This window comes from Musca domestica, unplaced genomic scaffold (genome assembly GCF_030504385.1).
Source record: "Musca domestica strain aabys unplaced genomic scaffold, Musca_domestica.polishedcontigs.V.1.1 4, whole genome shotgun sequence".
Lineage (NCBI taxonomy): Eukaryota > Metazoa > Arthropoda > Insecta > Diptera > Muscidae > Musca > Musca domestica.
In genome coordinates this window covers 16,299,926-16,324,886 of record NW_026712328.1, presented here as the reverse complement: position 1 = coordinate 16,324,886, position 24,961 = coordinate 16,299,926, and the positions used below count along the sequence as shown (strand labels likewise).

Sequence of the window (24,961 nt, the reverse complement as noted above, 5' to 3'; positions counted from 1 at the left end):
GAATTTTTCCAAACAATATTTACTTGACCAAAGGACGAACCCTATTGAAATTGGTGAGAATCGATTCAAATTTAGATATAGCTCCCATATATATATTCAACCGATTTCGGGTTAATTGTGCACCAAATGGCCAATATAAGTCCAAATGGCCTGTATCTTGACACATCCAACATAATTCAGTCTAGAAGTAAGTATATCAAATTTGATGATATAGCTATAGCTCCCATATATATGTTACATCCGATTTGGCGTTTAAGCTCCTCACATTCGTAATATGCATTCGAAAACAATGATATTTGGTACCAGATATTAGATACAGCCCAGAAATAACTATGTCAAATTTTATTAAATTCGGTTCAGATTTGGATATAGCTCTCATACATATCTTCAACCGATTTCGGGTTAATTGTGCACCAAATGGCTACAATAAGTCCAAAAGTTCTGAATTTTGGTACATCGTACCGAATTCGGTCTAAAAGCAAATATATCGATTTCGATCGGTTTAGATATAGCTATAGCTCCCATATATAGTTTTCATCCGAATTGGTATTTAATTCCCCCACATTCGTAATACGAACCCCACAAGAATGATGTTTGGTATCACATATCAAATACAGCCCTGAAATACCTCTACCAAATTTTATGAAGATCGGCTCAGATTTGGATATAGCTCCCATATATATCCTTAATCCGATTTGAGGTTTGTTGTGGAAATAATGGCTAATATCAGCCCAAATGGAGTGAATTTCGGGACGAATGTTTCCATTTGGCGGAACTCGGTTTTTATTTTTTTTTTATATAATCCTCTCGAAGTGAAACCATACCAATCTATAGCAATGTTATTTGGTATAAAAGATTGAAATATCTCCGTCAAATTTATTGAAAATCGATTCAGAATTGGATATGCCTCCCATATATTAGTTCCTCCTGAAACCAAATTATAACTGCTCTAATGCCAAATGTTTGATAGGTGATATGATCTACTTCAAAAAAATTCTTTTGTTACGGGAGCTCTACTAAATACGCATATTGGTGGCCCCGCCCGACTATTGACTTCTTCAGACTTATTTTAAAGAAAGATCCATCTTAAAAAAATACAATTTTTCTAAAGTTTTGAATATTAAATCCATGATACTTTTTTTCAAACAATTGCATTACGCAGTGAAAGTGCCTTTGCCTTTGTCTCTTACGATATCAGTCGCTAGTGATTCCCAAGCTTCGATGGATGATTGAAGCCCAATATCTAAGAATGTACATTCCGAATAACAATAAGAGCAATGATTCACAATTTGTTCGAATCATTCCGAGTGCTACGAAGAAATCAGACACGGAAATATATGAATGTGTTGCCAAAATTAATTTTAAAAGCTTTAAACTGATATGGTTTTAATATTTTAAAGACTATGAATCAACAACCGAGTTCAATGATTGTGACGGTGATGTTAAGAATTTAAGTTTATATTTCCGTAAAATAAAATAAAATTCTATAATTAAAATTTGTAAGATATAAATCGGGAAATTATTTTAACTTTTTTGGGTTTCCTTGCTAAATCTGTGCATTTCAACATTTATTTATGCCGTGCAAATAAAGGGATGTTTGATCATATTTTGAGTCAATATATCCCGGTTAATATTTGGTCCTAGCACAGTGTATTGCAATAAGTAGAGCTAAGAATAGATGTTACCTAAACCACTTCCAATTTCGGACAATTCGGATTGGACAATTTCGGACAATTCAGATTGGACAATTTCGGATTAAGATTCCCTGGCATTCTCACCGTGATTTTGTCAAAACTATGCACAACAATATTATTTTGGTCTGACCTGCAAGACAGAAATTTGTAAAATGCAAAAAAACATTTTTAAATATTAAAATTGTATTTCGTATGGGATTATGTAAAGCTCTACTACACAATATAATTTGGAAAGATGACGCCCCATGCGGTAGAGAATATCTTTAAAAATGAAAGAATCGGGATTGCATTTTTGCCATTTAGATAGTCGTTTGCGATTTTTAAACATTAAATTTGAGAAAATTCTGTTAATATGTAGCTAAAATTATCGGAGGTACTGTTTTATGGGTGATATAAGATATAAAGGGTCTGATCCATCAGTCTTCTGCCACAGAAGATAGAATCCATTAAAAACTCTACATTCCAAATGTTAAAGATTTCTCTAAAAAATGTGGCTAATTCATCAGAATACCGAATATCGGTAAGTATCGAAACATGGGGGTTATAGCAAAACATGATCTTATCTAGGCAATTATCTGTCACAGTAGTTAGAAGAAATTATGAATCCTATGTAAGTACCAAATTTTTAATAATCTCGTTAGAAAATGAGTCTTAAATCATCATGATACCGAATATCAGAAGGTCCTTTGGATGAGAGCATCCAAAGCATAAGCATCGAATATCGAAAATAATAAAAGTTCGATATCATCGCACGGTAGAGCTCACGCCATTAGCTCATAAACCGCACCAAACGGTGTATTTTTTTGGTAGTCTTTTCAATTCTTCTGGCCAATCTACACTTCAAAATCGTTTCTGTTTCCTTTGTGCCAAACGTATTTTATTGTATTTTAGATCTGCAGGATTATTGGTATTGAAATTGGGTCATTGAAGTCTACGTTTTACCCCATAAAACTGTCCCAGCAGGTTTAAGGTCTTTTGGTTGTTTAGGCACCCATACTTGCATAAACCGTATTTGGTGATTTGTGTCACTTGTCATCGGAATTGTTTGACATTTGGTATTTGGAGTTCGTCCTACGACAGAAAGTTGCCTGACCACCTCCCGATAATCGGTATTTTGATAGTTTAAGCAACATTTTTCACCGGAATTATTTTAAATTTAAAATATTGTGTTTGCAGTGGGCCTGTGCAGATCTCCGTCTTTGTATAGGCCAAATATAAAAGCACCTCCTTATATTCAGTATTTTGATTATTTCAGCGTTCATTTTTCAATGGAATCTTCTGAAGCTAGGTAATTGGAATCTGTAATAGGCACCACCTTTTTGACCGATAATTGGCAATACAGACCCGCACCTTTAGCCCCCACACGATATTCGGTTTTTTGACAATACATTTTCCAAGTTCCTTCCTAATTGTGGATATTAAAAGTTCGGTCCGGCCGAACTAAACTGTATTTACTTTGAGATATCCAGATTTGTTCTTAGTTTTGGGACTTCACTAAAAAGAAAATTTGTTTCAAAACCACTGTTTCAGAAAATCGAATATATCAGAGGCCCTCCATTATTATAAATAATAAGAAGACTATTGTACCAACTCTCTCGGGACATTGTTTAAAAAATATAGATTAAAGAAACTATGTTGAAAGCTTTAAAATATTACGGTTGCATTGGGCTTCTTTGTTTCTGTCAATTTTACAAAGTGCCTCCACTTAGGTTTCAGAATATTTGAAATTACTTTTCAATATCGCCTTTTGATAAAAAGCAATTTCAAATTGACCCACTTAATGTGTGAACTGTTTTCATTTCACGCCTAAAATAACAACAACTTACCAAAAGAGTTCTCTTGCCATATGGCAGAATGTTTTTGGACGTGGAGGTGGGGGGAGCAATTTTCAAATTGGGGAATGAGTGAATGCATCGATGGATGAACGAATGTTTCGGTATTAATTACAAAACAAAAAAAAGACGAAATGAGAATGATAAGATTGATTTGTTACGGCCCTCTTAAACGAATTGATAAAATTAATTATAAATTATGATTATTGCTAATCAATGGGGTCATTGCAAACTGGGGGTTAATTGATATTAAAGGCTTATAAATTTGAAATATTTGGGAAGAAGAGTCTTTTCATTTGATACCGACCCCTAGTGGGATTCTATAACTTTTTTGAGTTACCCACGAAAATCGTAAAATGTTTATAATTTTAGTAACTAATGAAAGTATTCGGCAAGTTAGCAATGGTGTTGCCAACTTTAATTTAATATTTTCATTCATAAATTTTTGGTTTTTATTTTAACGATATTTTTAGGAAACTAAAAAATTGTGAGAGCATGTATACCCTCCACCAGACTATGAAAGTTATATTAATGAAGTATATATATTCTTACTCAGCGTAAAATTCTAAGTCGAATGAACGAAGTTTCGTCTGTCTGTCTGTAGGTTGCAATCATCATCTTTCGAACGAATGTGGGATAGAAAGCTAAAATTTTGCATACATATATATTTTGTCAGTAGGCATGTTAAGTTCGTAAATAGGCCATGTCGGTCCACGTTTTCGCATAGTCCCCATAAAACAGTATTTCCCAATATTCAGTATTTGGACGATTTAAGTCACATTTTCAAACGGAATCGTTTAAAAGCCGCTACTTAGTGTTCGTAACAGGTTTTGCGTCTTGTGGCAAATAATTGTCTATATAGGTCCATGTTTCCCATGTAAAGATAACTCCTCATATTCGGTATTCTTATTATTTGAAGAATTTGGAATTATTATTTGAATTTGGAATTATTTGGTACTTCACAATGGGATCTATCTTTTCTGGCAGAGTTCCTGATATTCAATATTCTAATGATTTTAGCCACATATATCAGTTTTAGCCAAAATTCGGTATGGGTTCTATCTTCTGTGGCAGAATACTGCTCGAATTTGTCCTCTATTTCTTATATCACTTATTAAGCGACACCTCCGAACATTTGGTATTTTGATGATCTTTGTCACATTTTCGCACTGTCGCAGAAAACTTTTACCATCGATTTTTGGTATTTTGAAGAATGTTTTTCAACGGATTTCACCGGCAAAACTGGAATTGGACCTAATTTTCAATATCGATATTTATATTTTTAAAATTTTTCCTTACCTCATGGTGGGGGGTATTGAGAGTTTGGTCTGGCCGAACTTATGCGTTTTTATTTGTTTAGCTTCTGCCTTTTTGTTCGATTTTAATGTTAATTTACTAGCAAGAGCTCGCGTCCGCCAGCGAAAAGTTCATATTAAAATTTCGATTTTCCGAGAGTATTCAAAATAAAAACAATTTTTCTTTTTGACAAAATTTTCTAATTATATTAATTTTCAGACTTTCAATGTTTTTTATATCATTCAAGTTTTTCCTTTTGGAATGAATAATAGACAAACATCTTCAAAACCTTTCAGTTTGAAGTTGACCGTGGGGGATAATAGTAAAAGCATTGCCAAATAGGTCTACACCCAATTTTCTATGCAAAACTATTTCATGTGTAAACTCTAGAAACCAACATTGATCTTAATATCAAATTTCAGAAGTTCAGTTCTATCCCTTCACCAAATAACAAATCAAGTAACTTTTAGTACTCATATTCAAAACAATATACATTTCTCATCCTAGACACCAACAGTACAATTTAGTACTTTTCAAACAATTAGAGTTCGAAATTACAAAACCACCGCCAGATACCAACAAAGACCTAAAGTATCAAATTTCGATATTCCAGCTCCATCCTTCACCCAATACCAAATTTTATGCCACTTACTACTTTTCGTAGAGACCTCAATATCAAATATGAGGATTCCAACCCTATCCCTTTACCCAATATTAAATTTTGTACTTTTCGAACAATTATAGTACACATTTTCAAAATGATTTCCATATCTCAATTCCAGATACCTACAGAGACCAGAATATCAAATTTCAGCTCTGTAATTTCCCCCAAGGCAGATACCTCAATATCAAGTTTCGGGATTCCAGCTTTATGGATTCACTGAATACCAAATATAATTTTTTAAATTATGGTACACATTTTTCCATATCTAAATTCCAGGGACTCATTTCTTGTTCAATGAAAAATTTTATAAAGAGAAGAAATGTCAAATGAAAAATTTTATAAAGGAAATATTTTTCATATCATACTTTCATAGAACAAGAATCCAGCCCCTGACACCAACAGAGATCTCAATATCAAATTTGGAACCATTACTTACTACTTTACTTTTCGTACAAATATAGAACGCTAACAGTGACATCCATTTTGAATTTCAGGATTTCACCTCTACTACTTCACCCAATACCAAATTTAGTACTACTTAGTACTTTTCGTAAAATTATAGAACACATTTCTAAAACAACCTCTTTATTGCGAACCTACTACCAAGAGGGGCCCCAACACAAAATTTCAAAATTTTAGCTTCACCAGTTTACACTGAACCAAACTGTTCTAAATTTAGTACCATTTAGTACAGTTCCATTTCCAAGCTCATTATCCGTTCACATAATACCAAAAGGTACCATTTAAAAGGTTGGTAACATTTTAGAATCTTTCCTAAATTTAAAGTTCGAATTTCCAGTAATCCCTCGGTGCATGTATCCTGCACTTTATTTTCATTTCAAATTTTCAAATTCCAGCTCCATCGGTTCCTTACAATTCCAATTTTTTACCAAATTTTGTACTATATAAGTACGAATTCCAACTCTACCGGTTTAACCAAAAATTTTATTGTATCAAATTTAGTTAAACTGTTGCAGCTGTTTCATTTCACTTCTCCTGTAGAGCAAGTCAGATTAAAGTTCTCTGTTTGACTGAAAGTTTTTTAAGTCTTAATCAACGTTTGGGCCTATTTTACATAATTTTTGACGAATTTCATTTCCCCATGTTATTATCAGACGTTGATTCAGTTTTTGGAATTAACTCAGAATTAGCAAATTGATGTAACTTTTCCATCTCTTTTATGACATTTGATCTCAATACTTTTTCCTCAATAAATACCTAACTATGGGGAAATAATTTCTAAACACATAAAACCTATGAACACACTCATTTATGTGCTGTATATTTACATCAATAAATTATATTAAAGTTTACGATAAACTGTTTTTGAAGTTTTCCAAACTTGAAACAAATAACGAACAGCAAATGTTTAAACTCCTCCTACAAAGGAAGTAGCTATTGTTGTTGCTGTCTGTGATGGTGGAGGATGTGTTGTTGATGTTAGTAATTTTGCATATATAAAGCAAGTCCAGCATCGGCAAAACAACGGGAACAGACATTTCCCAAATAAACAGAGCGACAACAACAACAACAACAAAGCCAACACCAAACAGCAATCAACAACTTCAACTGTTAACAAAAACAAATAGAGGAGAGCGAAAAAACGCTGTTAAACAAGCTAATGAAGCGAAAGACTGACTAGCCCGTATTTACATTCGAACTGATTCATTCGCATATCTTCAGTATGCAAACAGCAATACAAACAGACATATTTGATTATACACATATACATACATACATACTTATCATACATATTGGAACGCATGCATATTGAAGCATTTGCTGTTGTTGCTGTTGCTGCTGTTTATTCAATCAGCAACAACAACAATTGCCAGCAGAAAACACTTTCCAAATTACAACAATGCTACACCAAACAACCATCATTGTAGGAACTATCTCTAAGAAATAACACGAAAGAAAGAAAGATACATTCATAGATAGCCAAACATCCGACTTTACTACTATCTTCTCATCGCGATGACCACAACAACAACAACAAAAACCAAACATGAGTAAAACACCATCGATATGTATATTGTGCTTCGACATTGGCCTCAGCATCTGCCTCGGCGACGGGCTTGGTGGGCATTAGAGTGGCGGCGACGGCGGTAGTTCACAACAACATAATCACAACAGAGCAAACAAACAAAAAATCGAACGAAAAATTAGAGAAGCACCTACTTATCTGGTTTTCGAATAACACTAACAACAACAACGATAGTTTGAAGAGGCAAATTATACGAACGGACCGACCAAAACAAACTAAAAACTTATAGAGCGATAAATTTCCAAACGGGCAAAAAAAAGATAAATATGTATGTGCTTATGTTTGTAGTACCTCAATTACAGCTGATAGTTAAATGATCGGACAGACGAACGGATCGCAACGGATATATGGGTGCGCATGCGAACCAACAACCGACATGCTTTCTTTGTATGACCAACACGTTGTAAACAACCTTTCACTAGAAATTTAGGGAAGCAGAACTGTTTATATAACCAATATACCTACAATTTTGAAAGGAAGAGGATGTTGTGAAGGATATAATAAGTCTTTAGGGATATAGCCTGGTACTATCTGAAGTTTAGTCCTTAAGAACTGTGTTTCTATGACAAAACATGTCAATGTGCGTGAATATAAATTGTATTTTTTTAAAGACTAAAAATGTAATGTTATTAACATAGCATAGAAACTGCGATACCTGGGGATAAGGTAATATCACCCAGTAAAAGATCTCCTTAGGGGCTTCCAAAATATAAAAAGTCCATATTCAAAATCTATTTCCGATATCGAAAGATTTCGAATTACCAAAACTGTTAACTTGTTAACAGAGCTCTGTCAATAACATTACAATTTAACAATTTAAAAAATACAATTTATCCTCACGCTCATGCAGATTTTAATCTTGTCAAACACTCTTTATGGGATGTCAGAAGAAAGGTATACGTAAATGGCCAAATGCTAGGGGTATACAGGGTGAGATAAAAAATTGCAAAAATGTCAAACGCCATATTTTTTACATTTTTTTAATTCTATTGAATGAAAGCAAAAAATGTCGGAAATAGCTTCAAATTTTAGAATAAGTTTAGATTTGTTTGAATTGTGCACCTTTGGCACGAATTATGGCCTTCAAACAGCCAATGTAACCTTCACACGCTGCCCGAATGTTGCTCTGCGGTATTTTGGCACATTCGCGGCGAAGCGCTCACTTTGGTATTTTTTTAGTCCCAACATTGCTATCCAGAATACTCCAGACACAATAGTCCAACGGATTGGTATCGGAGATTTTGGTGGCCATTGTGCGCTGGAAATGAAGCGAGGAACCTCATTTTGTAACCATTCTTGGATAGCGAGTGCTGAGTGCGATGGTGCTGAGTCCTGTTGGAATGAACAAGGTCTGCGGCCAAAATGTTTACATGCCCAAGGCTTTAATACACCCTTCAGAATATTTTCGTGATAATATTCGGCATTTATTCTGATGCCACGGTCGATTAATACGAGCGGTGGCCAACCGAAGCTGCACATTTTAAGCTGACCTCTTTGGCAAGTAAACACGAACATTTTGTTTGTTTACAAACTGCTGGATAACGAATGTTTTGTCATCGGAGAAAACCAAATTCGTCAGTTCACCACTTTCCGCCAAGCGAAGTAACTCTTTAGCTCTATTTTCTATTTTCATTCTGTTGTGGTGTAGGTTCTTGCACTTTTTGGAATTTCAATTTCACCCCGAGCTCATTTTTCAATATTTGTCGAATGCATCATCGCTATATGTTCAGCTCACGAGCCATTTTTCGACGCGGGTTTCGATCAAGTCGCTCCTTTACTTTTCGGACCAATTCTGCTGATGTTTCTGTTTTCTTCCGTCCACTTCCTTGACATCGGGCTACGCTACAAGTATCTTGGTAATGAGCGACACAAAAGATTTATTCACAGAGAGCTCTAACGATAGCCTCTAGTGGTTTTCCAGCCAAATATAAAGAAATCACACTATCACGCTTGAATTCCATCACGAAAAATTTTTTTCTGGAAAATTCTCACCAAAATGCTTTTGTACGCTTGTAGACTATATAATGAGCTGTCACCGGAATAATTTTAACAACTGTCGGACGGTTGGCTTCAAAATGATAGCAGTCTGAAGTTGGTTAGCATTTTTTCATTTCACCCTGTATATCTGCCGGCAGACCGACGATATAAGTCTTTTACAGATGCTCTGTACAGTCCTTCCACAGGACCTCTGTAAGCGAAATACTGTCAAGATGTCTCATATAGGGATAAAACCTTCCAAAGAGTTTTTATATATATAGAAGACCATCCAGACAATTTCCATAGATCCTTAATAGGCAATGACCCTTCCAAATAGATAAGAAATCTTCAACGAGTTTTTATACATATACAGAGAGAGTAGACCTTTCAGAGGATTTTTTTTTACCTTAAGAAGTTTCCCTATAGTTTGAAGCCCTTCCCGTTCCCGTTATATTTTTGGGCAAAAGAGAAGAAGAGATCTTAGATCTGGAGTACGTTGGATTAGTTTGGCGGGGCAGAATTGACACGACTGCACCATCCTGAAAGTAATGAATTCTAAACTACAGTATTTTCTCTAGGCAGTCGACAGTCTTCAGCTGCACTCGATGGAGATGGACTTCGAGGAGGGCACTCATACTGTAGCGGTTTATTACATCAATGTCTGCATCAGCATGAATGCTATTCAGGCCTGTCCGATTAGAGACTCTCTCATTTATTGTTGAACCTTTCTCTCCAGAACATGAAGGTCTTTACGGACACGCCTGGATGGGAGAGTTATAACCACCACATAATGGTTTGAAGGACTCATAAGGTAACACCAAAGCATGTACTGCTGTGAAAGCATATGAAGAACGTTGGTCTCCCCATGTAAGTAGTCCAGTGGTGTCAAGAAGAGGCACCCTGTCAGAAGCAGTTCCAGGGCGGATTCTGATAGGTAGAGACTCTCTCATGTATCGTTTATCCTTTCTTTCCTGAATATGAAGGTCTTTACTGACACATCTGGATGGCAGAGTTCTAACGACCATATAATGGTGGTTAGAACTAATGTTGGTTAGAACTTTGGCGGTAACACCAAAGCATGTACTGCTAAGAAAGCATATGAAGAACTTTGGTCTCCCCATGTAAATGGTCCACTGGTGTCAAGATGAGGAGTTCGCAGGGCTGCTTCTGATAGGTCTAAATACTTCTCCATTGCGTTGAACTGATGTTCGCAGACCACACTAGAGCCACATAGACCCATTGCTTTATAAGAGGTCAACATGGTAGGAATTATTTGCCCTTCGATCTCTATAAGTGTTGATTTACCTACACAAAATCCGTCGGTCCTTGCTTCTGCAGTTTTCCATTCTTGGCTCGTTTTTAATTTAATTTCGACCATTTTTGCTTCCATTTTTATTCCACAACAAAATAGTGGAGAGTAAACTTCGTGTATAACTCCTACTCTTTAGTCTAGTGCCAGTTTATCCTAAGTATGCTCAGCAACAATTTTGACTGTCAGAGAAGAGAACACAGTTTGAAATCAGAGAATTCAAAATTGGGTAACAGTTGCTGGTGTTATGTATGTCCACATGGCTCCTCCATCTAGGAAACTAAGTGCTATATGTCTTGCTTTTCTATGGATATCAATGTTTAACACTTTTCGCCGTTCCTAAAGAGTTTTTTCCCTGGGAAAATCTGAAAAAATTCAACATTATTGTTATCCAAAAACACACCCTTCTTCATACATTTAATTATATTATTTTTTTGTTAAAATATCTCTGGCATTTAAATCAAATTATTTTTTCTCATTCATTCGGAGTTTGAAAACAAAGCTTGTATCACACCTCAAAAAGTATAAATATTGCAACCTTCAACCTCTCACAGCAACCGAAGTAGAACAGGTGCTGAGAACTCATGCTCGAGTTGTAATAAATTGAAATGCATCACGTCTGTATCAACATGTACTAATACGGTTTTTCTTCTCTCCCCTCTCTTTTTTTGTTCTTTTTTGCAGATCAATGAAAACGAGTTAACAAAACAATCTAGGCCAATAAACGCCAAAAAGTAAGCCACATCACAGCCAATACAGCAACCAACGTCTCAGAACTTTATGCAACGGAACAGGCAGACAGCAAAGAAACAGGACTTGTGCCCCTCTCCTTCAACAAAGATCGGATACTCAATGAATTTTATTTGCGGATTTGTTTTGTTTTGAGAGAGAAAACAAAAAAAAAAAAAAAAAAAAAAAAAACAGACGAGAAACTAAGCCAAGTTGCGAATGAGATAGCAAAGCAAAGAAGTTGTGGTCTAAATCAGTTGCCACAGCCAGCGTAAGATCAGCTAAAATGAAACAAGTTTCTGTGGTAGTTTTTGCTAGTGTTTTATGTGTTTTCAGCTTCTTCGCTGTCCGCGTCAACAAAAATTTTATGCTAAACAGAAATTGAAAATCCCATCCAAAACAACGAAAAAAAATCAAAATACCACACAACAGCTAGTGAGCCAGCGAACCAGTCATTCAGCCAGTCTGTCTGTCAATTAGCCAGTCTTATAGAGAAAATAAACAACTACGCCAACATTCAGGCAAGAGCAGGGAGACGGCCGCAAGCAGGCAGACGTCATCGTTATAGAAGTGACCTACAAAGACAGGTTTGTGATTTGTCTTTGCAGTTAAAGACGGGTTGTGAGTGAGCAACAAGAACTGCCGTCACCATCGGTAGCGGAGTAGACCCAGTTGAGACAACCGAATAACCAACCTCCCAACCAAACAAACTACTCACCTTATCAAACAACGACAAGTTGGAGGCATCCAAAACTGCGGCGTGAGCAAAATGGCAACCACAACATTTACAACCATGATACCGACCCCCTCGGCCAAGACAACGGCTGCCAAAAGACCCGGTCCACCAGTTCCACCCAGACCACAACAATCGAGTTTGTTGAGAACACAGCGAGATGCTGCTGGTGCAGGCGGCGCCGCTGCCAACTTGCCGCAACGTTCGTCTAGCAAAGTAGGTCTAGAACAACCTCAAATTCTTAAGAAACCAGCACCGGTAGCTGCCACCACGAGTGGCAATGCTGCAAGTGGCGGTCGCACGGTTATCTACAAATCTCCATCGTTGAATTTGCAAAAACGCCAAGAAGAACGTGAGAAACGTGGTAGTGGTGGCGAATCGTCGACAACGACAACAAAAGCCAATGCCGTTACTCAAACGACAACCAGCTCCACAGCAAAATTGACAAATGGCACGCATGCCCCTAAACCCCCCCTGAAGTTGAGAAAGGCACCCGATGTGCCCACAGCTAAGGCACGCATTCAAACGGCAACCGATGCAACTTCACCCACACAGCAATCGGCAGCAACAACGGCAACAACGGCAACAACTACGCCCACGCCCACAGCCAACATCACCGATGAAAACCGTGACAACAACAATATTGTCATTGTACAGTCATCACAGGGCTCAGTGACCCTTAATCGCCATCACTCCATGAATACCCCATCATCACACACTAAAAGCCCATCCAACCTCAAAGACAGTCGCCTTAGTTTGGGCCGGGCCGATTTCGAAAGGGTCGGCAACAAAATCAATCTCAGCCAATTACAGCCGACAACGCAACCTTTGCCTCGTCCAAGAAAAATCGTTAAAATCCCAGTGGCCACCATGGATGTGGACGTGGACACCAATTCCCTGAATTCCACTTCGACAACAACATCATCGTCTTCGAATTCTCATGGCACCTCAACACTGGGTGTGAGTCTATTCAAACGTTCCAAGACCACACTGGACCACTTTACCTCCAGGGCTCACATTACGACAGTGTCGACGGGAACGGCGGGTGGTTATCTCAGCGGCAAGACAGTGGAGATTAAAAACAATCTTAAAAATGCTGCCGAGCGTCTCTTTTCCGAGATTATGGTCAATCAGCAGAAGCATGAGTCGGCTGTTGGTCTTAGCAATATGGTGATAACCAAACACGAAAGGGCCATACAACATCAAACGATGGTGGAGACACCATCACCGACGAATGTGACAGTGGTCAATACCGGCAGCGAGGAAGGCCCCGCTTCGAAAGGCAGTGACAATTGCACCCGTATAAATATTATAACAACGACCCCAACACACACTGCAAACAATGGGCAAAAGCAGGAGCAGGAGCAGCAACAACAATCACAGCAACAGCAGCAGCTGATTGGTGTCAGGCAAGTGGTTTCGGCTTTTAATTCTCCAGAGAAGAAATCGGCCGCCTTTCATGAAATGTTAATTTCCGAATTGGCAGCAATGCGTACCCGCTCCTGTTCTATGGAAAATTTGCAAACCAAATCCCATGGCCATGAACCACAACAAGAGCAACAACAACGCCAGCTACAATTGCAATTTAAGGCTGGTCCACCACCCAAAACCCTCGAGATCAAAACCAACAACAAAATGCAAGATGAACAATCAAATCCCGATGATGATATTGATGCCGACAACGTTGAAGATGCCGATGGTGATGGTGACGACGATGGCGAAGATGAAGGCCAGGACATTGAAAAAGTCCTCAAGAAATCGCTAAAAGTCATCTCTGCCAACAATCAGAATTCGCCACGCAAACGAACACCGTCTGGCTGTTCGTCAGATTCTTCACCCTATGGCACCGAACGTTCGTCACGCATTCGCACCTCGGACTGGATAGAAGTGGGTGACAACGGTAAACAGGTCACTCTAACCAGTTGTCACATTAGTCTCGAAGATTCCGGTTTGGAAGATGAAGAACGCATGGATGAGATGTCGTCGTCTGGTGTAGGTGATTCATGGGACAGCGTCAAGGAGGCTGAACAATACAATCACCATCAACAGCAACAACAACAGCATCACTTGATTCAACAAGATCAGCAACAACAAACAAAACGTAGCAGTCGCAGTGTTAAAAGGTAAGTGGATCATTGGAAATGTATTCTTGTTGGTAGTGGGAAATGGATAGATGTTTTAAATGTGGATGTAAACAATCAGGACGGAGGAATCAAGGTATTTATTTTAAGTAAAATTCTATAGATCTGAAAACTTTTTAAAAAATGGTGCACAAAGTTCAACTTTTTTTATAAATTAAATATTTTAAAAATAATTCTAAATTTGAGGGTAATTCTGTAATTTTCCGTAGCTTATGAAAGGTGAGTTAAAAAATGGAATAGTTGTATATTCCTTACATCGCATGAAAAGTAGAACATGTTAACCCCTCTTCCAGGGGGTTCATTGAGTTCTTATTGTTCAAAAACGTTATAGGTCATTTTTTTGGCACAGTCCTTACATAAAGATACTCTGAATCAAGTTATTGCGATGACATTGTTCAATTTTCCAATCCTGGATCAATTTTTTAAACAAATAATATTTGAAGTAGTTGAAAGTTCTATAAATTTTTTAATGCTGTGAGATGTACAGAGATTTCATTTCTTAGGTAATCAAAAATGAAATTTTTGAAAAATAATTTTGTCTTTTACCTCGTCCTTCTAAAATGATGCTTTATATGGCAATTATGCATAAACCTATGTAAAGTACGGCGTTAATCCTAAAATGTGTTTTTAATATTTATAAATTCCGGGTGTATAGGTAAGGTTTAGATTTTTTTTATATAGAATTTTAGGGCAAACCAATTTGCAGAATGTTTCGTCTTGCCGCAACCCCAAATTAAGGAAGTTTTTAATCAAAAAGGGCCATTTGTTGACTAGCTTGAGGGATAACATTTTTCACCAAAATAAGCATTGTATTATCATCAGGAATATTGCCGAACATATCTAAATGCAGCGATTCCAAGGAGTATTAATCCGTAAATTACTTAAGTGTGGAAGTGGCTGGTCTCACTAGTTAGGTCAATTCACTTTCAAAACTCCGATACACGTATATTCTATATTAGCACTACTTTTATGATCGACTGGGGTTTTCCTGTAATTATGGATAACCTTAATTTTGTCACACAGTGTAAAAAAAAGGAAATTCCCAATTTAAGGTCGGAAATTATTATTTCTATGTTTCTTCGTTTGAAAAATTGACTTAGCATTGTCGGATATCTTCGTGTATCCTTTTCAGATCCTGTAATATAGAAATATTGTCCTTGAAAAATGTTTTTTTAATGCACATTTTTTCAAAATGTCTATATAAAAGCATAGGTCAATGTATGTTCGAAGAGAAAATCACACATATCCTTGTTAGATATTGAGATATATGCCAAAACGTATTTTGTCCTTGGAGAATGATTATACCCTACAACACTTTGTGTTGGGGGTATTATTAGTTTGATTGGATCAAATGTAACACCACGAAATATTAATTTCCCACATAGGAAAGTATATATGGATCTTCCTATCTCGCCGAGCTGAGTCGATCTAGCTATGTATGTCCGTCGGTCTGTCCATGTTAATTTGTAATCACTCTACAGGTCGAATTTATGGCCCGATCTTCACGAAATTTAGAATGTAGGTGGGGCTAGGGTCAGAATAGAACCCTATTTCTTTTGGAGAAGATCGCATAATATTGAAATGGACCAAAAACTGAAAATTTTACACATTTTGCAGTTGCTCTACAGGTCACAATTATAGACCAATCGACGCGAAATTTAGCATGGGGCTAGAGCTTTGGGCTGGGCAGAAGCCTTCCAATTTTGATGGTCATTGGGTAACATTTAGTGGTTGAAATAGACCATAGCATTTGTGATAAATAAAAGTCAAATTTTCCATTAAACCGCGAATATTTTTAATGCCGGCGAAATCACAAATAGACGAACAGGTCAATTCTGACCGTTACGTAGATGCCAATAGTTAAAATACCGGATATATATAGCGAAATATATACAATGTTTATATACAAAGGAAGGGGATGTTAGCTAAAATGCTTATATCTCCAGAATGGCTGGAGCGATTTTGACAAATGTTGTAAATTTAGAATGCCCTTTTGGCATAAAAGTATAAAATCTAAAAAAAAATCGCATAAAAAGATACAAATAATGATGTTAATATAGATTTTGTAGTATTTTGTGACATTTTTTTTATTTTTTTTTTCATATTTTTTATCGCATGCGATTTTTTTCAAGTTGACTTAAAATATTGAAGTGTATATTTTGTAATATTTTTGCTCTTTACAACACAGGTTGGGGTTATTATTTATATACAGATTGCAATTGTCGTTCGATCCTCACGAAATTTTTGACAAAGGTAGTGTTAGGCTTAGAAGGGCTAAGCCTATTGTTTTCAAAGATGTCCGCAATATATTTAGGGGTTGAAATGGACCAGCAACTCAAAATGTCCCTGATTTTGCAGCCGTTATAAAGGTCACAAATGGAAACCAAAGGACACGAAATCTAATCATGAAGTTAGAATTTAAGACAACATTACTTACAGGCGATATCCGAAATACACAATAGGCGAACTTCTGGCTTTTTTCCGCTCATTTCGTTGACGGATATAGCGAAATTGCTTTTGGAGATGATCTCAAAATATTTAGGGGTTCAAATTAAAAAAAAAAAAAACGGAAAAAAATACTGATCACACAATTGAAGTCAATCGACACGCCTGAGAAGATAGTTAAGCACAGTGAAGAATTTTAGCATTTTGGATGACCATTGGATTATATTTAGGTGTAAAATGGACCACAAAAACTAACAGCATGACGGAGTGCATAAATATTGGGAAAATGTCCCTGATCAAAATCCTAAGGGTAATATCTGGGCAGTGCTCCGTGATATAATCTCAAAAGCGAAATCTTCCAAAATGGATTTAGACATGAGGGGGCTTCTCACATATTGTAGTGTTGTAGGGTATCACATGGTCGGCCCCGCACGACTATAGCCTTTGCTTACTTGTTTTTTTATAAGTTGAAAGTTTTCAAACTTTCTACAATAAAATGTTGAGTTCGAAGATTAGAGGGAATCAGCTTTTAACTATACATTCCATATACACGTAAACTTTTTAGATCCTAACATATATTTTTTGTGATATTTTTGTCCAAAAATGCCAATTTTTTCCTTAAATTTTTGTTTTGAAAAGCTTTTTGAAATTAGGAAGAAATATTATACGTTCGGCATAGCCGTATTCTTTTTATACCCTCCACCATACATAGTATGTCCTGAAAGAGAATTGTTTCCATATAACGGTACCGGCATTTTGATGATTGGAATTGTCTGACAATCCACAAAAAAGAGTTCCTTCTGAGTACATTACTCCCTGGAAGAGATTTATCTATATTGTATTTGTCGATGGTATTTTCGGTATTTTGATGATTTTAGCTATATTTTGTACCGGAATTGTTTCAAATTTCGTGTTTAAAGTTCGTAACGGGTACGACATACATTTTTTTAATTTTTAGCGAGTAACGAGTAAAGGTGGAAATTCGTTATGTATGGACGAAAAATTGTGATAAGTGAGCACAACTCAGCACAATTTACAGCATCTCGACATTTGAATTTTTACAAAAATTACAGCAATTTTTCTGAAAAATACTGGTTTTTTCGAAATTGCCATATCATGAAAACGGTTTAAGATATTGAGAAAAAATAAACGGCACAAGTTAGCACAAATCAAGCACGACCCAGCACAACTTTCATTTTTTCGAAATTCGAAAATTGCAATTCTGACATACTTTCGAAATTGTCGTTTTTTCGAAATTGGTAAGAGATATCGAAAAAAATTTAACGGCACAAATGGGCACAAACCGAATACGACTCAGCACAACTTTAATTTTTTCGAAATTCGAAACTTGCAATTCTCTCAGATTTTTAAAAAAAAAAAACTTTCTTTGAATATCTCAGAAATTTTTTCGAATTTCGAAAAAAAATTCGGCACAATTGAGCAGAAACCTAGCACAATTCAGCACAACTTTTCTTTTATCGAAATTCGAAAATTGCCATTCCAACGGACACCACATGGGTTCCAGACAGAGATTTTTTCGAACTCCTAATTTGTATAGTCTCTTACAACTCTTATCGCTAAATCTGAACAAACTTTTTAGAATAGCAAAGACCATTTCGTACTCAACGTACCCACGCATTACATAGTTAAACTATAACAACTGACTTGTTATTGATCCCATTCTCTAAATTAACGATAAATAATTAAATCTCTGATAAATATCTAAATTTAACAAATAACCTTCAGCTTCTCATTTTGTTTCCATACTTGCAATACATATATATTTATATATTCGCCCAAAGATTACAATTTACATACTTTTTCCCAGTATAATTACAAGTTTTTTTGAAAACCTACACAGCTATTGAGAATTACTTGCGATTACACAATGCCGATCAAGTTCACATTGAGTTCCTACTTGGTTTTTGTCATAAATTTCGATTGTTTTATTTATTTATTTCTGTTTTTTTTTTTTTTTTGTATTTTGAAACGTCTTTCCTTGATGTCGTTGCTTTGCATGTATTGCCGCTGTTGTTGTAATTATAAGTTTCAAAGGGAAAAATTCTCATAGCGAGTGAAATGTAGGCGTTCAGTTGTAAAACAAATTAATCATGCATTCGCAACATTCAAATAACCCAATGGATAAGACGATTGGCGTACGATTACAGAAGCATTTGACTCAAAGTCGGGCATATTTTATTTGTTGACAACATGGAGGAAAAATATAATTTTATCAATAACTAGCAATTGCCCGCAACTTCGTCAGCGAAAAGTTCACCTTAAAATTTTAAATTCGTTGCAACAGTTCGTGTTACGCCTTTTCAGTACTCAAAATGCCTTTTACTTTTTACACCAATAGTCTACAGAATCTTTCATTTTGTAGTTTTCTGTTAAAACTATTTCATTATCTCCATAAGAAAACGGTAGAAACTAACGGCGAGCTCTATGTCAAATTTAAGAATTGCAGCTCCATCCCTCCACCCAATACAAAATGTAGCAACATTTAGTACGCATATCCAAAACAATGTACATCTCTCCATCCTAGACACCAACAGTGATCCAAAATTAGTACCACCAAGTACTTTTCGATTCTGGATACCAAAAGAGACCTCAAAGTTAAATTTGAAGATTCCGGTCCTATGCCTTCACCCAATACCAAATTTAGTACCATTTAGTACTTTTCGTACAAATTTTGAATGCAATTCTAAAACCACCTCCATATCTTAACCACATGCATCTATATCAAATTTCAGGAAGATTTTTATGACATATGGCGCATGTATTGTTCGAATTTTGCAAAAACCTTTGTGTTTTTATCCTAGGCCACATTAAAGACTCTCACTCCAAGATTCAGATTTCCAGATCTCTATTCCTTCCCCATATACCAAATTGAATGCTATTTAGTACTTATCGTACTTTTAAGTACGTATTTCCACATCCCCAGCCAAGTATCAACAAAACCGCATAAAAGGTTCCTAATGACAAACTTAAGACTTCCAAAGCAATTTCTAACTTACATATGTTCAAAACCTCCTCCAAATCTCAAAACTACACACTAAAAGTGAAGTAAAAGTACCTTACGTGTATATAAGCACAAATTTCAAAAACGACCTTCGTATCCCAATCCTACACTTCAACAATCTTAATTAATTCGTCCAAATCCAAATTGTACCAAATTTAGTACATAAAGGTAAAAATTTCCAAAACTATCTCCATATGCCAATCCTACACTCCGACTGTAATCTTATTTCCAAATTTTAGGATACCAGCTTTATTGGTTGACCCAAATCCAAATTTTATCAAATATAGTACCATTTAGTACTTTTCGTGCTCAAAGGTACAAATTTCGAAAGCTTCTTCAATATTCCAATCCTACACTCTGCCAGTCGAATTTCAGGATTCCAGCTCCATCCGTTCCTCCAAATTCAAATTGTACTAAATTTAGTACCATTTATTACTTTTCGTATACATTAACTCCACTCCTCAACCAACCGAATTTCCAAAAACCTTTTGATATATCTATCACACATTCCATCAATGACCCTCATTCCAAATTTAAGAGTTCTATCTCTACTGCTAACTCAAATGCAAAGGATACCATATTTAGTACAATTATGAAGTACGAATTTCCGAAAACCCATCCTTATCTGCCCCCTTCGGACCAACAGTCACCCAAAATTTCAAGATTCTAACTTCAACCGTTTCTTTTGGGTGTTGATGAATCGTTAAGTCATTACTTTACTCTTTTATTTATATATCAATAATAAAAATTGATAAAGTTTAGTTATGATAGCATTTAATATTCGGGAGCTATATCACACACCTATGAGTGCTCTCCTCTACAATTGGAAAACAAAAGTTATAGTTATGTTCCAGAACCTGCAATAGGGTACTACATTGTACTAGTTTTTCATTTTTTTTACTTGAAACCCGTTTCCGTATATTGAAACACACAGCTTTTTCTGCTTTTACGAATTTGGCCGAGTAGAAAATAGTAGCATGGTTGTCACTTTCAAATTGACTGAAATTTTGCCTTTGAAGGATTGCCATCTAAATTATTTATTTTTACTGTTTCCGTACTTTTTAGGCAAAGCAGCTCTCTCAGGGCAAAAATATCATTTCTCTCTTTAACGAACATGTTAATTCAATCCAGGGACCTTGAACTTACGGATACAATAAAATCGATACTTTCAAATTAAAATAGCGGAAATATCGAACCATCGAATTTTTCCCAGCTTTGCTCTCATCGAAAAAAAAAAAAAAATCATTTTGAATCCACTATTTGTTAGAGCTGTATTAACGTAATATTTCTTGTGTTCATTTGATCCATCAGAGCTCTGTTGTTCTCTCACTCCTATGGCGGTTGATGTGAATATTTCGTATCATTGGGGCTTGTTTGGAGTCTCTAATGCTCGATTCGGAGGGAACCGTCATTTGTCGTTTCAAATAATTTTGAAAGTCAAATAACGGAAATACTCTTCCCGTCATAGGTAGACTATTTGGTATAGGTTATGTGAGGGATTTATTTACCAACTTCTCGAAGGATATAAACAGATTTCACTCTTGTAGAGTAGTACCTTAGTTGTTGTCATACCATTGTTTTATTTGTATATACAGGGTGAGATGAAAAAAAAAACTGCACCCAACCTACAGCTGTTAAAATAAATAAAATTCTACCGTGATAGTGTTTTTTTTCTTTATATTTGGCTGGAAAGCCATTGAAATTCCAAAAAGTACAAGAACTTACACCGCAACAAAAAGAAAATAGACTCAAAAGAGCTAAAGAATTGCTTCGCTTGGTCGAAAGTGGTGATCTGCCAAATTTGGGTTTCTCCGATGAGAAAACGTTTGTTCTCCAACAGTTTATAAACAAACAAAATGTTTACTTGCCAAAAAAGTCAGATGAAAATGTGCATCTTCGGTTGGCTACCAGAACTCAAGCGCCGGCAATGGTGATGGTGTGGGCCGCCATAACAGCCGATGGTCGCTCTCCGCTCGTATTAATCGACCGTGGCATCAGAATAAATGCCGAACATTATCGCGAAAATATTCTGGAGGGTGTATTAAAGACTTGGGCACGCAAACATTTTGGCCGCAGACATTGGACATTCCAACAGGAATCAGTACCATCGCACTTAGCACGCGCCACTCAAGAATGGGTACAAAATGAGGTTCCTCACTTCATTTCCAGCCACCAAAATCTCCGGATACCAATCCGTTGGACTATTGTGTCTGGAGTATTTTGGAAAGCAATGTTGGCACTAAAATATACCAAAGTGTCGATCACCTCTAGCAAGCGCTTCGCCGGAAATGGACCAAAATTTCATTGGCCGTTTGAAGGCCATAATTCGTGCCAAAGGTGACCAATTAGAACAGATCTAAAGTTATTCTAAAATTTGATGCTTTTTCCGACAGATTTCGCTTTTATTCAATAAAATCTAAAAAAATGTAAAAATTATGGCGCATAATTTTGTTGTTACTTTGTTTTTTATCTCACCCTGTATGTGGAAAAAGGTGTTGTTGGATTTATGTTTTCTTATAGACCTGTTTAGTCTTTCCAATGCCTAAGCATTATTAAAAAAACAATAGCAACAAATTGCGGTGTAATTTGTTGTCAGCTTTGACGCACACGAAAGCTTGCAAAAAAAGTTTTACAAATAAAAACAAAGAAACAAGCCCCAACTTATACTTGACGGCAATTATTTATTTTTTTTTTTCATTTCATTTCAATCCATTTCATATTATTTATTTTATTTTTTCTTCATATGAATAATAATTGCAATTCTTTGAGTACAAGTAACTACAGAAACGAACCGACAGACAGACCTACAGCCATTCAAGCACACATTACAAATATAGAATGTTGGACGGCTATTCGGGTGTATAAGACAAATGTATGGATATGCAAAATATGCACTCTTCCAACCCAACCAAGAGCCAAGCTATTCAACCAGTCCATGCGGCACCCAAAAAGAAAACTTAGTTGCTTTGACGATTTCTTGAGAATGTGACATATTTTCAAATTCGATCCGTTCGTTCGCTTGTATCTTGCAAAGAATTAGTGCCGCCGTGTGTTTTACAGGTGAGTCTAGAGATTGGCATACCTTTTTCTTTTTTTTTGTTCAATGGAAATTAGTGGCATGGAATTCCGACTCCCCGATAGGGATGAGGTAATCTTCATTACAGGTTTTAGTCGCTGTAATTTTTACAGCCATAAATAATTGCATATTCCACAATAACAACGAAAAAAATAACTTGTCACCATTCAAGGTCATTAAAAAAAATATTATATTATCATTGCAATTACTTTGTTGTTGTTGCTGTTTTTGTTGTTTGTCTTACTCCTGTAATCCACAGTAGCTGTTTTAATTTCGAAATTCTGTTTATTCAAATAAACACCCTGTGGTTTTAGTTGTTCGTGTTACTAATACAGTTATTATTGTTTTCTTTCTTTTGAAACAACAAAGAAATTATTTTCAAATTAAAACAAGTCCACAAGAAAAAACGAAGGCAATTGTACAAGGCTTTTGTAGTGTTGCTTATTATTTTATCATTTAAACCAACGCGGCCATTGATGGGTTAATAAGTGAGCTTCAAAAGTTGATTATGTTAGTTAGGAGGAGAGAGAGAAAAAAGAGATCATAAATTAAAAACTGTAGGATATAAACACGTGAAACGGAGTGACTTTAATTTTTTTCTGACACAATTTCCGTTTACAACACCCAGAAAAAAAGAGATAATGGCCAGTTGGGTTAAGTTTTGCCCCGTAAAGTTTCTGTTATACTAAATGTAACTTTCGAGCATTATTGTATGGAGTATGGAGGGTATATTGGGTTCGTCATTTCGTTTGTAACTCATCAAATTAATAATCTTAGACCTAACAAAGCATATATATATATATATATGTTCTTGATCAGAGTAAAATTCTAAGACGATTTAGCCCTGTCGGTCCATCCGCCTGTTGAAATTACGCTAGAGTCAACACGAATTAAGATAGGAAGCTAACATTTTCACAGATCAGTCTTTTGTGTGCAGGCAGGTTAAATTCGAAGATGGGCTATATCGGCCCACGATAGCGTATTTATACAGGGTGAGATAAAAAAAACTGCAACAAAGTCAAATTGCATAATTTTCAGAATTTTTTTTTTAATTTTATTGAATGAAAACAAAAAATGTCGGAAATAGCATCAAATTTCAGAATAAGTTTAGATTTGCTCGAATTTGTCACCTTTGACACGAATTATGGCCTTCAAACGGCCAATGAAACCGTTACACGCTGCCCGAATGTTGCTTTGCGGTATTTTGGCCCATTCCTGGCGAAGCGTTTGCTTGAGGTGATCGACACTTTTGTATTTTTTAGTGTCATCACCATGGCCGGCGCTTGAGTTCTGGTGGCCAACCGAAGGTGCACAATTTTAGCTCACCTCAACGAATGTTTTCTCATCACTTTCTGTTGCGGTATAAGTTCTTGCACTCTTTGGAATTTCCATGGCTTTACCCCGAGCTCATTTTTCATTATTTGCCGAATGGAACATTGCGATATGTTCAGCTCACAAGCCATTTTTCGGCCACTGCGACGCGGGCGATGTTACGAGACACAAAATGAGCGATGTTACGAGACACAAAAGATTTATTCACATTAAAATGCTGGAGTGCTCTAACGATAGCCACTTGTGGTTGTTCAGCCAAATATAAAGGAATCACACTATCACACTTGAATTCCATCACGAATAACTTTTTCTCTGGAAAATTCTCACCAAAATGCTTTTGTACGCTTGTAAACAATATAATGAGCTGTCACTGGAATTATTTTAACATCTGCCGGACGAGTGGCTTAGAAATGACAGCAGTCTGAAGTTGGTTGCAGTTTTTTCATCTCACCCTGTATTCAGTATTTTGATGACTTTAGCCAAATTGTTCAAAGCAATTGTCTGAAAATCCACCCGAGGAGTTCCTTCTGAGTAGTTTGTCCCATGGAAAATAATTGTCTTATAGGTCCACGTTATCGTACATACCCCCATATAACGGTATCTCTCGATATTCGGTATTTTGATGTTTTAAGTCACATTTTCCAATGGAATTGTCTGAAAATCC

At 36.2% G+C, this 24,961-nt stretch overlaps 1 protein-coding gene and 1 long non-coding RNA gene across 3 annotated transcripts in view; one reads left to right on the top strand and one right to left on the bottom strand.

Annotated features, from left to right (window-relative positions):
• The window catches only part of LOC101888125 (putative uncharacterized protein DDB_G0282129), a 130,967-nt gene that overhangs the window by 5,911 nt on the left and 100,095 nt on the right, over positions 1-24,961 (top strand). For both annotated transcript variants that reach the window (XR_009343059.1, XM_059126923.1), the window contains exon 2: positions 11,504-14,404. Coding sequence is in view for 1 of the 2 variants with exons in the window: in XM_059126923.1 (XP_058982906.1) it covers positions 12,318-14,404 (2,087 nt within the window). In the remaining variant the exon portion in view is untranslated. The remainder of the gene's footprint in view (positions 1-11,503; positions 14,405-24,961) is intronic.
• LOC131804293 (uncharacterized) lies at positions 4,418-5,208 on the bottom strand. The gene is made up of 2 exons (XR_009343060.1): positions 4,826-5,208; positions 4,418-4,768 (listed from the first exon to the last, which is right to left on the bottom strand). It is a non-coding gene; the product is annotated as an uncharacterized LOC131804293 (long non-coding RNA).